Source organism: Thunnus maccoyii, chromosome 15 (assembly GCF_910596095.1).
Source record: "Thunnus maccoyii chromosome 15, fThuMac1.1, whole genome shotgun sequence".
Lineage (NCBI taxonomy): Eukaryota > Metazoa > Chordata > Actinopteri > Scombriformes > Scombridae > Thunnus > Thunnus maccoyii.
Window position 1 is genome coordinate 6,211,647 of NC_056547.1, and position 13,721 is coordinate 6,225,367.

A 13,721-nucleotide genomic window follows, 5' to 3' on the forward strand; every position below is an offset into this window, starting at 1 on the left:
GGAGCTGAAGGTTAGTTAATTACAGGGTTAACAAACATAACTGCTGTTCTCCTCATTCAAATAAATATTGTTTCTTACTTGTTACATTATGCACATGACCTACTAAAAATTACTTTAGTAAATGCAACAAAAAACAGTTCAAATCTAGTGGTGTGCCAGCAAATGATTAGGAGCACAGGTCTGTCACAAATCTAACCAAATTAAACATAAAACATAATTTCAGAAAAAAGAAACACAACATGCAAAATGCTAGACCACATTTTTACTTTACTTGTATTTTATTTATTGCACTGTCATGGGATTACTCACAAGACAATGTACTGTTTGTATGTGAAAATTAGATTTATTAAACAGTAAGAACAAACTAGAACTGTTGCTGATCTGAGGAAACATGTGACCATGCAGGAGAGAGCAAGAGCTTTCAGGGAGGACAGGGTGATCAACTCAAAGATGACAGGATGAAAAACATAAAGAACAAAGCTTTAGTATTACAATAACAAAAACACAAAAGGTGTAATACAACAAAGACAGGGAACAGATACAACATAGACACAGGATGGACACACAGAGGTCTGAAGCTCTAAGGTGGTTTTCACCTGCAGATGATCATTGTATGAATTATTGTGATGCCAAATTAAACCATCACATCAACATGTCCAGTAACATTAATTTCACCTAGAAAGAGACATCATCTGCTTTTGGCAGTATAATTGAGCTGCTGTACTCATATTAACAACTCTGCACATCCTGGACAATAATAAGTTTCCTCAGCAGAAAACTCTCACAGGATTCCCAAACTGTCTGTGTGTCATGACGGGGAAAGTCTTGTGTTTTAAGCGAATGAAAGTAAGAAACGTGATCGTCAATAATGTTGTATGATTATCATACATTATTAAAGGTGAAAATACCAAAAGTGCATTGGCATGCCCTTGATGCACTGTGAATGTTTTGTTTTGGTTCCAGTTTCTCCCTCAGAGTTCCCTGCTGGTCCTGTTATTGGAGGTGTTGTAGGACTGCTGCTGCTCCTGGCAGTCTGCATCACTGGAGTCTTCATCTGGAGAAGAAGAGATAATGGTGAGAGACAAACATACTTTTACTCATCATGAAGCCATTTTAACAACAAATAACAGTGTAACCTGGCTGATGTTCAGTAACGTGACCTCCAGCTAAAGAGTTACTCTCTTACCTTTTAAAATAAAAGCAGAAATCAGTGGAATTAATAGTGTTTCTATAAAACATTTATTAGTGTTTTATTTGTTTGCTTTCATAAATTCTGACATTTTACATTTTGAAGTATTGTAATCTCTCATCTGTATTTCAGGATTCAGGCCTGCAAACTGTGAGTATTCTGTCATTTTATCTCTCTCTCTCTCTCTCTATGCAGTTTATAGTTTAAATTAAACACTTTGTTTTTCTTTTATAGCTTCAGACTCGTCATCCTCTGATCCATCTTCAGTCAGAGATGCAGCTCTTAACTGATCACAGTGAGTATTTCATCATGTCATCAACACTGTGCAGATACTGTATGAAGAATCTCTCTGTTGCTCCTCCTGAAACTAGCTACAGTATACTGATATAATACTCTCATAAATATACTGAAAGTCTGTCTTTGTTAAAAAACTGTTTGTCTGATTTGACAGAATTTCTCAGTCAAGTGATCCAGTATAGTTACAGGAAACAGCTGACACTGAGGTTTTAATGTAATACTGATTAATATTAATTTGGACTAAAATCAAACATATATTTACTGTATAATATGACCACTAATAATTCCAGGTCCTTTTCTATTTGTTACTCTGTCTTTGCAGCTTTCCAGTAAAGATTTAGAGGAGAATAGTGAACTCAAATAAAGATGCTGTGGCTTCAATGTTTTATTCTATTTTGCACCATAAATGTTCATTAACAAAACTTGTTTTAATGAATATTGAGATGTGACATCACAGGACCCGTCAGAAAGTCACATGATACATCAAACTAAAGTGTGAATTCATAGATCAGATTTATGAGTTTCAGGTCGTCAGTGGATGCAGTGAAGAATGATATCTGTGAAGATTATCTGAGAGCTGATAGAAGCATTAATGTTGATGTGAATCCTCCACTGCAGGAGTAACAACATCTGGAGAGAACTGATGCTGCTGTCCAGCTGTTTCCTCAAACCTTTGGTGGAGATGAATCACTGCAGCAGCTACAAGACACCAAAGAGCCACAACGTTACTCCAGTGGGGCATCTTTTGTCTTCAGATATCAAATTCATATCAGTTAGTCATGTGCAATGTGGGTTAACTTGCACCTGTTTTTGAGCTTTAACAAGCATTAGTGAGTGTATCCTTATAGCTGTCCTCTGTCCACAGTAATGTTATGTGTCTGTGTGTGTGTGTGTGTGTGTGTGTGTGTGTGTGTGCAGTCACATTAAATGTTAGTCTATGCAATGCATATATATTCAAAGACTCAAACCTAAAACTTTTAATGTTCAACTACTTATGTGTGACTTATGTTTTAGTCTTCCAACACACATTGCTCCTCCAGTCCAAGTAACAACTGTAACTCTTTTTACACATAAACTTGTAAATGTTTCCACAATTTTACACAACATAAATACATTTTTGAATATTTAGATACTCCTCTTTTCATTGAAACTCACATATTAAAGCAATAACACTTCTTAGAGCTTATATTTGTATCTTATACATTTGCCATCTTCACGTCCTGTATTTGTCATGCAGATGATAAATGTTAATGTCATTGTAACATTATTATTAATGCTCAGATTATTGGTGTTAGAGGATTAATGAGGGTTTTATCTGTGGTACTGACTGATGGACTTTATTTCACATTGCAAAAATGGAAAAATTGATTTGTCTACATCACAGTATACGTCTTCTCTAAGGTCATGTGATCTGTTTTTGGCTAAATGTTTTCACCTCAGATAAAGTTTGTCTTTACATCATCTACAAGTTAAAGATTAATTATGAATTGTTAATTGATCATCTATTTATTGGTGAATGTAAAACGTGATTTTTTGGTGAACTTCATTTTGTCTAGAGCAGCTGCAACATTTTTAGTGTCATTTTTGTTCTTATTTGTTCTAATAGTATTTATATTTATCTTCAATTAATAAATAAAATTCTCCTGAAAACCTGCTTAAGAAGTCTTCCTGTTACATCATACCTGTGTTTATCTCAAATGTTCAGATGTGTAGGCTTAAAGGTTTTGTCCCAAGTTTTGGGAGGGAAGGGGGGGGCATGAGGCGTGTGTGTGGTCGAGCGAGAGCAAGAGAGCGAGCGGTTGTGACTGTGTTGTGTTAGCGGCGACTGAGAGAGAGTTAAGTTAGCAGTTAGCTGTGACAATAATAGTACAGTGTTTGTACAGTTGGAGCTGTTCTGACAGAGAATAGATGCATAAATGCTACAACTCCTCAAGATTAAAGCTGAGTTCCTGTTTCTTGCTTGCTACCTGTTGATAAAGTGGAGGGAGTTAACCCCGAAGTTAGCGGTGACTTCGGCCCTGGAGTAGTAAACAAAGTCTCCCCTGTGCTCCCCGACCACGGTCTGGACGCTGAAGCAGGAAAGGTTAACAAAAGCATCAGCTTACTTTTTAAAATTTTATCAGTTGTCAAAATGTGTGAGGATAAAAGAAACAGCTTACACTATCACTACAAACATACACACAGACGCACACACACACACACACACCACAAATTTTAATTTGTTAATGAAGGAGTACACTGAACCTTGTGACTCTGAGTGTGTATTTCCCTATTTTACCACTAGAGGGCAACATAACTCTGAAATGTCTCAGCTGTGAGGTCACCACAGAGAAACAGCTGCTAGAGCATTTCCACCATCACCACTTCCTCCCCCACAGTCGGGTTATAAAACACTTTAAACTGCCTCATTGAATAAATTGTCTTATATGACTTTAAACAGCTGCTCATGTCACTACATGCTATTAAAGGTCTTGTAAATAACAAAACAAAAAAACACATTTCCTGCATTTTCCTGTTGAATCTGATCAGCCAGTCAGATATTGAATTTACTCCTCCTGGTAACACGTGATGCACAGCTATTTATAATTTCTATTGGTCATTTCATTTGACTGTACACACTGTTAACAGTCTTTCTTCCATCACAGTGTTTTTTTAATGTCTGTATTGAAGCAAGATGAAGGATTTCATGTTGTTGCTTCTCTTTTGCCATGTTGCATCTCCAGGTAACTGAATAATCTTTTTTGAATAGTTATGTAACTTCTATTTCAGCAGTTATATTTATATTTTAAAATATAATTGCACCCTATTCATAAACTGCACATTTACTGCAGAGATCAACATACTTCAGATTTAAACATGTCTACTCACTGCTAGTTCATTTTTTTGTGGTTTTAACAAGTGTAACTTGTGAGAGGTCTTCCCATTCTCTTGAATTAGAAAGTGTGTCCAAACCTCTGACTAGTACTGTATTCTCTACTTTTACTTCTCTCTCATATCTGTTACATAAACTATTGAGGTGTCCAATGAAATAGAGCTATTAATGAGATTAATTCAGGTCTGAAACATCTTAAATTAATCTATGAATCTAACCAATAATGCCGTTCAGGTGTCACTGAAGCTGAATATATTTGGGGTTTTGCAGAAATAACAGTTTCTGTACAGTACTGATGTTCTGTATGTTGTTAACATCTGGCTGTGTGTCGGATTATTTCCTTTGACTTTATTGAACAGTGTCATTCATTGAAATTAATTTAAATATAAAAAATAAAACTGTAACAAATGTTTACTCATGCTGTAAACTCAGATTATAGATTCTGTACTGCAGTATAATATAATCTAGGCCTAATATGATATAATATGTTATAATAATATAATTATTCACAGGACAAGAATTAAGTTGAAACCTCAAAGCACATACCTCAAGTATTACTTTAATAAAGGAGTCTTTACATTTTGTATCTGGATTTGTTTTAAATACACAGTGAATGACATCAATGAATTTAATGTTCCGTAAGAAGACCTTTGTGACTGTAACTGTGATTTCAAAGTAATATTCTCATTACATTTACACCTTCTAATGGCCAGTGCTGTACTGTAGATTACAAGAGTGTTGCAAGACAGGAATACAACATTAACTTATAACATAATAGTGTGAAAACTATAAGCCAAGGCGTAAATCATGGGCTAGTCCACGTTTCAGTGTAATTTAAAACTACAGATATTCCAAAACTGTCTAAAAAAATGTATTAACACCTTAATAACTGCATGTGTGGAGTCTATGTGACATAAGAGGAGATACTTGAGTATGACCTTCTGCTTCAGACGATGTTGGTCTTTCATTAAGTGTAATGATTCTCACTTTGATTATTAACTGCAACTTAATGTACCAGCATCATGTAGTAAAGCACAATTTCACAAATTTTTATCATATTGCAGTAACTGTTTTAAATATAACTGTACATATACTGCAGAGCTTAACATACATCAGATTTTGACATGTCTGTTCACTGCTTATTAATTATTGATTAAAGTCAATAAATGATATTGATTGGTATGAAGGCACATTGCATTAAGAGCAGAAAAAACTGGACAGATATTTTCTTCAAATAATTTGTTCTCATAATAATGTAGCATCTCCTATAGTAGGATTAAATGTATAACTAATATCTATATTATGTTGAAGATATTTACCTCATCATTGAGAGGAAGTATCTGGTTAATATGAATTCATCAGAAAACTATTTTGCAATTATGAGGTCTTTATCTTGTAATCATCACTGACCTAGGCCTGATTTAGTTGGTTTTGTTCCCTGATATTAATGAACATTATTCACCAAAGTCACATTTCTGAAATTATTTTATCAGTTTTGCACAGTGTTGTTTTATTTTTTTCCACCAGACTGACTAAACACAGATCAGATTTTTTAAAAATGTAATTAATCAAATTAAATAATATAATAAAATAACAAAATTTCTACAGATTAAGATATTTTTCATTATTCAAGCAAAATAAGACAAATTAGAGAAAACACTGATAAATAGTTGTAATTCATATGCTTTGCTCACCATATGTTGTTCCACTTTCAGGAATCTCATAGCAGTGTACAGATATTTATATCAAGATTTAACATTTTGATTAGATTTACACCTGAACGTATATGTAGTTATTACTAACTTTATATAAAATGATGATCAGTAAGGTTAATAAAGCTGTCTTAGTCATTATGGCAAATGTGCCAACAAAAAATTGCCTATTAACATATCCAGCATTCATTTGTGTTTTGAGTTGTGTTTTTGGCTGCCTGGCCAATGGAAGGTCAATATTCACTCTCCTTTTAGCTTTTGTTTAGTCTCAATCATTCCAAGTATAATATCTGGCTCTTAGGTTGGTAGATGTTCTACTTTCATCACCAGCTCATCACTAACTTTGTGTGTTTGAGGTTTCATGCTGGGCAAAATATTGAATGTAATTGTCATAAATTTCTTTCTTTCTCTTACAGTGAAACACTCGCTGAAGTTTTTCACCACTGCATCCTCTGGAGTCAAAAATGTCCCAGATTTTGTGGCTGTTGGATTGGTTGATGAAGTTCCAACAGGATACTGTGACAGCATCAGAAAGACACCAGAAGCCAAACAGAACTGGACACAAAAAATGTTTGAAGATGATCCACAACACTTGGAGTGGTACACTCAGAAGTGTTTGTTAACCCAATATGACTACAAGGCTCACATTGACATTTTAAAGCAGCAACTGAACCAAAGTGACGGTGAGTAAAAGTACTGTAAAAATGTATAGTTGTGGGGGGGGTTTGTTTGTTTTGTTTTTTCAAATACCAAACATATATAGTTCCATTACAAACACACATGTTTACATGTTAAAACACATACACAGTTATATCCCTAACTCTTTAATTGGCCATGTAATGTGAGGGACTCCAAAATTTGTAGTCAATATTAATATTTCATTTGGCTTCCCTGGTAGCTATGTGCTGGATTCACTGAAAAACTGAGCAACATGGTTCTGCATTTGAAACTCACCCTTGTTCTTTTTTTTGTGTGTGTGGCCCTTCTTGTCATGTTTGGTTTTATCTGGATGCTTAAAAATTGCAGGTCAAGTAAGTTTTAGTTGGAAAGTTTATATCACCTCTTGATGTCAATTTGTGTATTTCTGTGTGTTGGCCTTGCAATGAAGAAGTGACCCTTCCACATGTTCCTCGACGTCTAAAATGCAGGCTCACAGGCTCCAGCCACCTGTAACCCTCTGTGGGATCTCACTCTGCACTCTCTCTCTCTCTCAGGTGTCCACATCTTCCAGAGGATGGACAGCTGTGAGTGGGATGATGAGACTGGAGAGGTTAATGGTTTTGTTCAGTTTGGTTATGATGGAGAAGACTTCTTAGCATTTGACCTGAAGACACTGACATGGATTGCTCCAAAACCACAAGCTGTCATCACCAAACACAAGCGGGACAGAGATAGAGCTCACAATGAAAGGTGGAACTACTTCCTCACCCAGTATTGCCCTGAGTTAGTGAAGAGATATTTGGAACTTGGGAAGAGCTCTCTGCTGAGAACAGGTAGAGTCACATGACCTGATGTAGTTTCATGGACCCAATATTTAAATGTCTCTTCTGTTTCTAACCTCATCCCCTGTCTGCCGCCCCCTTGTCTCTCTAGAGTTTCCCTCAGTGTCTCTACTCCAGAAGACTCCCTCCTCTCCAGTCAGCTGCCACGCTACAGGTTTCTACCCTCACAGAGCCGAGATGTTCTGGAGGAAAGATGGAGAGGAACTTCATGAGGACGTGGAACATGGAGAGATCCTCCCCAACCATGATGGATCCTTCCAGATGAGTGTTGACCTGAACCTTTCATCAGTCACACCTGAAGACTGGAGGAGGTACGACTGTGTGTTTCACCTCTCTGGTGTCAAGGACAACATTGTCACCAAACTGGACAAAGCTGTGATCAGAACCAACTGGGGTAAGACTGGAATACTGACACAACTGACTTATGTTTATTTATTAAACATATGCATGTTATTTGTTAATAATTATCTTTGATAATCATTAATTATTGCTGATAGCCAAACTTAAAGCCAAAATCCAACAAAATGGTGCCCCATGTGAGGTAGAGTATTGTTGGCAATTATTCATAATTGTGCAATATTAATTTCAGCATAATTTTGGCCAGTACCAAAATTTTGGAATCTAAAACTTTAGACTATCTAAAAGCCTTTATATTGAACACAACTAGACTGCCACAGGAGTAAATATCTAGCTGTACATACAAATTAATGCATTGTGGTGAAAATAGATTCATTCACCAAATTTAGATGACCCAAATCTTGGGTTATTGATAACTAACACTGTAGGTATTTACAGTGTTCCTCATAGTGTTACCTCATGCACATGACCTACTTAAATTATGTAAGTGGATGCAATAAAAAGTACTTCAAATCTAGTTGTGTGCCAGCACAAGGTTAGTAGCACATGTCTGCACTGGCAAACTGGCATTTACCTTAGTCACCTGCAGCAATCTGATCATCAGAACATTAGGAGATGACAAATGAGTTAGTTTTGCACAGTCAGCCAGCCATCTGCTCCGGAAAAGGCTGAATGAGTTTTGTGCAGAAACCTCACTAAACTCACACAAACCCCATTATTCATACTTTGCATGTAAAGCAAAGCAAATTCAACCAAATTAAACATAAAATATTTTCATAAAAGAGAAATATAACATGCAAAATGCTAGACTACAAGATTTTAATATTTATTAAACAAAGTAAGAACAAAATAGAACTGTTGCTGATCTGAGGAAACGTGACCATGCAAGGGAGAGTAAGGGTGGACAGGGTGATCAACTCAAAATATTACAATAACAAAAACACAAGAGGTGTAATACAGCAAAGATGGGATAGGTACAACATAGACACAGGATTCAACTGCAGATGGTAATGATATGGATTATTGTGACGCCAAATTAAACCATCAGATCAACATATTCTGTAACATTAATTTCACCTAAAAAGAGACAGTATAATTGAGCTGCTGTATTCTGTACTGCTGTATTTGCAACTATGCACCTCCTGGACAATAATAAGTTTCCTCAGAAGAAAACTCTCACAGGATTCCCAAACTGTCTGTGTGTCATGACGGGGAAAGTCCTGTGTTTTAAGGGGATGAAAGTAACAAATGTGATTGTCAACAATGAAGTATGATTATCATACATCATTATAGATGAAAATACTAAAAGTACATTGGCGTACCCTTGATGCACTGTGAATGTTTTGTTTTGGTTCCAGTTTCTCCCTCAGAGTTCCCTGCTGGTCCTGTTATTGGAGGTGTTGTAGGACTGCTGCTGCTCCTGGCAGTCTGCATCACTGGAGTCTTCATCTGGAGAAGGAGAGATAATGGTGAGGGACAACCATACTTTTACTCATCATGAAGGCATTTCAATTAGGAGAGACTTCAGTGTTATAAGTGATAATAATTTTATTGAACATGCATGATAAGATCAAAATGTGAAAAGTCTTTAGACCCCATTGTGATGTCATTATATTTATACGGGGGAAGTGAAGGTGAGAGTAGAATAGGATATCCCCCATTGGAGTGTAGACACTGGTGGTCATGATGAATAAGGGAATATTGGCATATGGATTATGAGAACAGGAGCAGGCTTCTAGCAATCTCGGATCTGCGCTGATGTGATGAGGTGGAGGTGAATGGGATGGTGGAGGGTTGCGACGATTATTCACACTGAAATGACAGCTGACATCAAGAAGAAATCATGGTGGAATCAAAATAAAAGTGGAAATCAGTCAAATTAATACAGTGTTTCTATAAAACATGTATTAGTGTTTTCTTTCATAAATTCTGACATATTCAATTTTGAAATATTGTAATCTCTCATCTGTATTTCAGGATTCAGGCCTGCAAACTGTGAGTAATCTGTCAATTAATCTGTCTGTCCCCCTGTCTCTCTCTATACAAATAAAAACATTTAACAGTTTAAATTGAACTACTGACACTTTGTTTTTCTTTTATAGCTTCAGACTCGTCATCGTCTGATCCATCTTCAGTCAAAGATGCAGCTCTTAACTGATCACAGTGAGTATTTCATCATGTCATCAACACTGTGCAGATACTGTATGAAGAATCTCTCTGTTGCTCCTCCTGAAACTAGCTACAGTATACTGATATAATACTCTCATAAATATACTGAAAGTCTGTCTTTGTTAAAAAACTGTTTTCTGATTTGACAGAATTTCTCAAGCAAGTGATCCAGTATAGTTACAGGAAACAGCTGACACTGAGGTTTTAATGTAAAACTGATTAAAATTTTTATATTTTGGACTAAAATCAAACATATATTTACTGTATAATATGACCACTAATAATTCCAGGTCCTTTTCTATTTGTTACTCTGTCTTTGCAGCTTTCCAGTAAAGATTTAGAGGAGACTAGTGAACTCAAATAAAGATGCTGTGGCTTCAATGTTTTATTCTATTTTGCACCATAAATGTTCATTAACAAAACTTGTTTTAATGAATATTGAGATGTGACATCACAGGACCCGTCAGAAAGTCACAGGATACATCAAACTAAAGTGTGAATTCATAGATCAGATTTATGAGTTTCAGGTCATCAGTGGATGCAGTGAAGAATGATATCTGTGAAGATTGTCTGAGAGTTAATAGAAGCATTGATGTTGATGTAAATCCTCCACTGCAGGACTAACAACATCTGGAGAGAACTGATGCTGCTGTCCAGCTGTTTCCTCAAACCTTTGGTGGAGATGAATCACTGCAGCAGCTACCAGACACCAAAGAGCCACAACGTTACTTCAGTGGGGCATCTTTTGTCTTCAGATATCAAATTCATGTCAGTTAGTCATGTGATGTACTGTCTTTGATGATGATTAGCATTAAGTCAACTTATAGGAGACATGATGATACTCAGCACTTTAACCTCTGCTCTTAACATGAGTCAAACTTAAAACTTTAATTGTTCAACTACTCATGCTTTTACTAACAATTAGTTTGACAGTTGCATTTGAGAAACACTAATGGAGATTCTGCACTAGACCATGATTGAAAAAAACATTTTTAATGTTTTTGTTTCTCTGTTTGTTTCATTGTTATTGCTCACATAGTTTGAACACTGCATACCAACTTCTCCCACTTTAACCAAAGTGTAAATATCTGTGAGTTATGTTTTAATCTTCCAACACACATTGCTCCTCCACTCCAAGTAACAGCTGTAACTCTTTTTAAACATAAATTTGTAAATGTTTCCACAATTTTACACAACATAAATACATTTCTGAATATTTAGATACTAGATATTTAGATGATATTTAGATACTACCTTTCATTTGAACTCACATATTTAAGCAATAACACTTCTTAGAGCTTATATTTGTATCTTATAAATTTGCCGTATTCAAATGTCCTGTATTAGACATACGGATGATAAATGTTAATTTGATTGTGAGGTATTTGTTAATTCTCGGCTTATTGGTGTTAGAAGATTAATGAGGGTTTTACCTGCAGTACTGATGGATGTGTTTCATTTCATATCGCAAAAATGGAAGAATTGATTTGTCTACATGGCAGTATACATCTTCTCTAAGGTTATATGATCTGTTTTTGGCTAAATGTGTTCACTTCAGTTAAAGTTTGTCTCCACATCATCTACAGGTTGATAATTAATTATGAATTGTTGATAGATCATCTTTTCACTGGTGATTTGTAAAACATGATTTTTTGGAGGTCACAGCTCTCATATGTGTCACATACAGTAGGTGCAGAAAGGATATCCTGTCTGTACATAAGGTCAAATATTTTTTTATTTATCTTTGTTCATTTGGTGAACTTCATTTTGTCCAGAGGGGCTACTACATTTTTTACTGTCATTTTTGTTCTCATTTGTTCTAATAGTATTTCTATTTACCTTCAATTAATAAATAAAATTCTCCTGAAAACCTGCTTAAGAGGTCTCCCTGTTACGTCATACCTGCATATACCTCAAATATTCAGATGTGTAGGCTTAAAGTGAGGCTCATCCCTGGCACCTGGAAAGCATGAATTTACATTGAGTCTGAGGTTTAGAGTGTGTCTTTCCCCATATCACCACTAGAGAGCAACATAACTCTAAAATGTGTCAGCTGTGAGGTCACCACAGAGAAACAGCTGCCAGGGCATTTCCACACCTCCAACATTACAAAGGGTTTCCTGACCCAGTACAGTTAAAGTGAAAATTAAAATTAAACTGTTGGTCTAAATAACTTTTACACAGTGTTACTGAAGATTTGAGCACTTGCAAATTATGGACACATTTTTAAAAAATCTTTATTTTCAATACAACAACAGATCAACAGTAGGAAACAGTTATAAATTTATGGGCAGGCTAACAGATAGATTTATATTGTATTATTTCTCTAATATCAGTTTCATTCATGTAATTCAGAAACTTTTAATGCATTTTTTTGCATCTATCAGAGGAAACAAACATCTCAGACAGTCTCGGACTTCACCACTTCCTTTTCAAGTCCCCACAGTCAGGTTAATGATATAAAGTGTAACTCACCACCTATTTGATGTCAAATGGAAATGGGAAATCATTCATATTACAGAATGTGAAACACACATCAAATGTGCAAATGGATTTACATAAAATATTACATAAATTTGAACCTTACATTCACCACAAAAACGTAAAAATTACCTAATGTGAGATGGAGAACATGTCTTGACCAGACAAACTACTCCAAACACAGACAAACTGAAGGCTTTTCAATGGAGAAATAGAGGTGTCAAAACTTACTGACAGAGACAGACAGACATATAATTATATTACTGCAGAAAACTACAACCCCATAATAGTGATACATAAAGCATAACTACAGAAGAACAACCTTCATAAAACATTGTTTTTGTGTGTGTTTTTAGTTGGTGGTGATACACCAGTCTGATACACTGGATCAGTATCTGCACTGATATTGATCTTATTCAATGCAATGCAACAAAACAATCTCTACTTGTGGTGAAGAAGTTGTGTGTATTATGCGTGTGTGTTTTTTAATAAAGTCCTCATTGTTTCAAACATATGTTTGTCAACTGTTGTTACAGTAAGATGAATATTTTCATGGAATACATAAACATAGCTCCAACTTAAAGATGCTGAAATTTAAAGTAGTATTTTGTGCAGGCAAAGTAATTATAATTAAAGCTGCAAACAGCGTTAAATGGGCCCTCGCACCTCTGCGAAGGTTGGGCCGCGGCACAGTCGAAGGGCTTCTGTCACGGGCATGTAGATGTCTTCAGACCCGGGCTGTTTTCAGACAGTGCAAGAAGGAGATAAACATCACTTTCTTTGTCCACTATTTTGCCTGCTGCTGGGGCTGCTTTGCCTGAATTTCATAGGGGGCGCTATTCAGCCGGTTTGCATCACTGATGGAATATTGTCATGTAGACGTGTTCAGGCCGGGACTCTTATCAAACATGTAAAGTTTGATGCAGACTCGAGCATGTACAATAAAGTTATAGCAACTTCCTCTGTCATGGCGAAACATTAAATCTCAACGGTGTGAGGATGAGAATTTTCTGCAGGGTGAGACATGTCTGTCTTGCTCACCCCTGTGTCATCAAAATTATGCAAGTTTTGGGCCCATTCACTTTAATTTCAACAAATAAATTGAAAACTTTTGATGAGTTTCTGTACAAAAGAAATTAACT

General features: G+C 35.8%; 2 protein-coding genes and 1 long non-coding RNA gene across 3 annotated transcripts in view; 2 read left to right on the forward strand and 1 right to left on the reverse strand.

The window, feature by feature from the left end:
* LOC121913627 (major histocompatibility complex class I-related gene protein-like) overlaps window positions 1-2,144 on the forward strand; it is a 4,157-nt gene extending 2,013 nt beyond the window's left edge. The window contains exons 4-7 of the mRNA XM_042436361.1: window positions 976-1,074; window positions 1,322-1,339; window positions 1,424-1,484; window positions 2,105-2,144. Coding sequence (XP_042292295.1) covers window positions 976-1,074; window positions 1,322-1,339; window positions 1,424-1,479 — 173 coding nt within the window. The 3' untranslated portion in view covers window positions 1,480-1,484; window positions 2,105-2,144. The remainder of the gene's footprint in view (window positions 1-975; window positions 1,075-1,321; window positions 1,340-1,423; window positions 1,485-2,104) is intronic.
* LOC121913651 overlaps window positions 1-3,100 on the reverse strand; it is a 67,868-nt gene extending 64,768 nt beyond the window's left edge. The window contains exon 1 of the long non-coding RNA XR_006100337.1: window positions 2,490-3,100. This is a non-coding gene — a long non-coding RNA (uncharacterized LOC121913651). The remainder of the gene's footprint in view (window positions 1-2,489) is intronic.
* The window catches only part of LOC121913614 (major histocompatibility complex class I-related gene protein-like), a 42,964-nt gene extending 31,008 nt beyond the window's left edge, over window positions 1-11,956 (forward strand). Inside the window, exons 4-8 of the mRNA XM_042436342.1 lie at window positions 7,664-7,966; window positions 9,288-9,398; window positions 9,907-9,924; window positions 10,032-10,092; window positions 10,717-11,956. Coding sequence (XP_042292276.1) covers window positions 7,664-7,966; window positions 9,288-9,398; window positions 9,907-9,924; window positions 10,032-10,087 — 488 coding nt within the window. The 3' untranslated portion in view covers window positions 10,088-10,092; window positions 10,717-11,956. The remainder of the gene's footprint in view (window positions 1-7,663; window positions 7,967-9,287; window positions 9,399-9,906; window positions 9,925-10,031; window positions 10,093-10,716) is intronic.
* The last annotated feature ends 1,765 nt before the right edge of the window (window positions 11,957-13,721 follow it).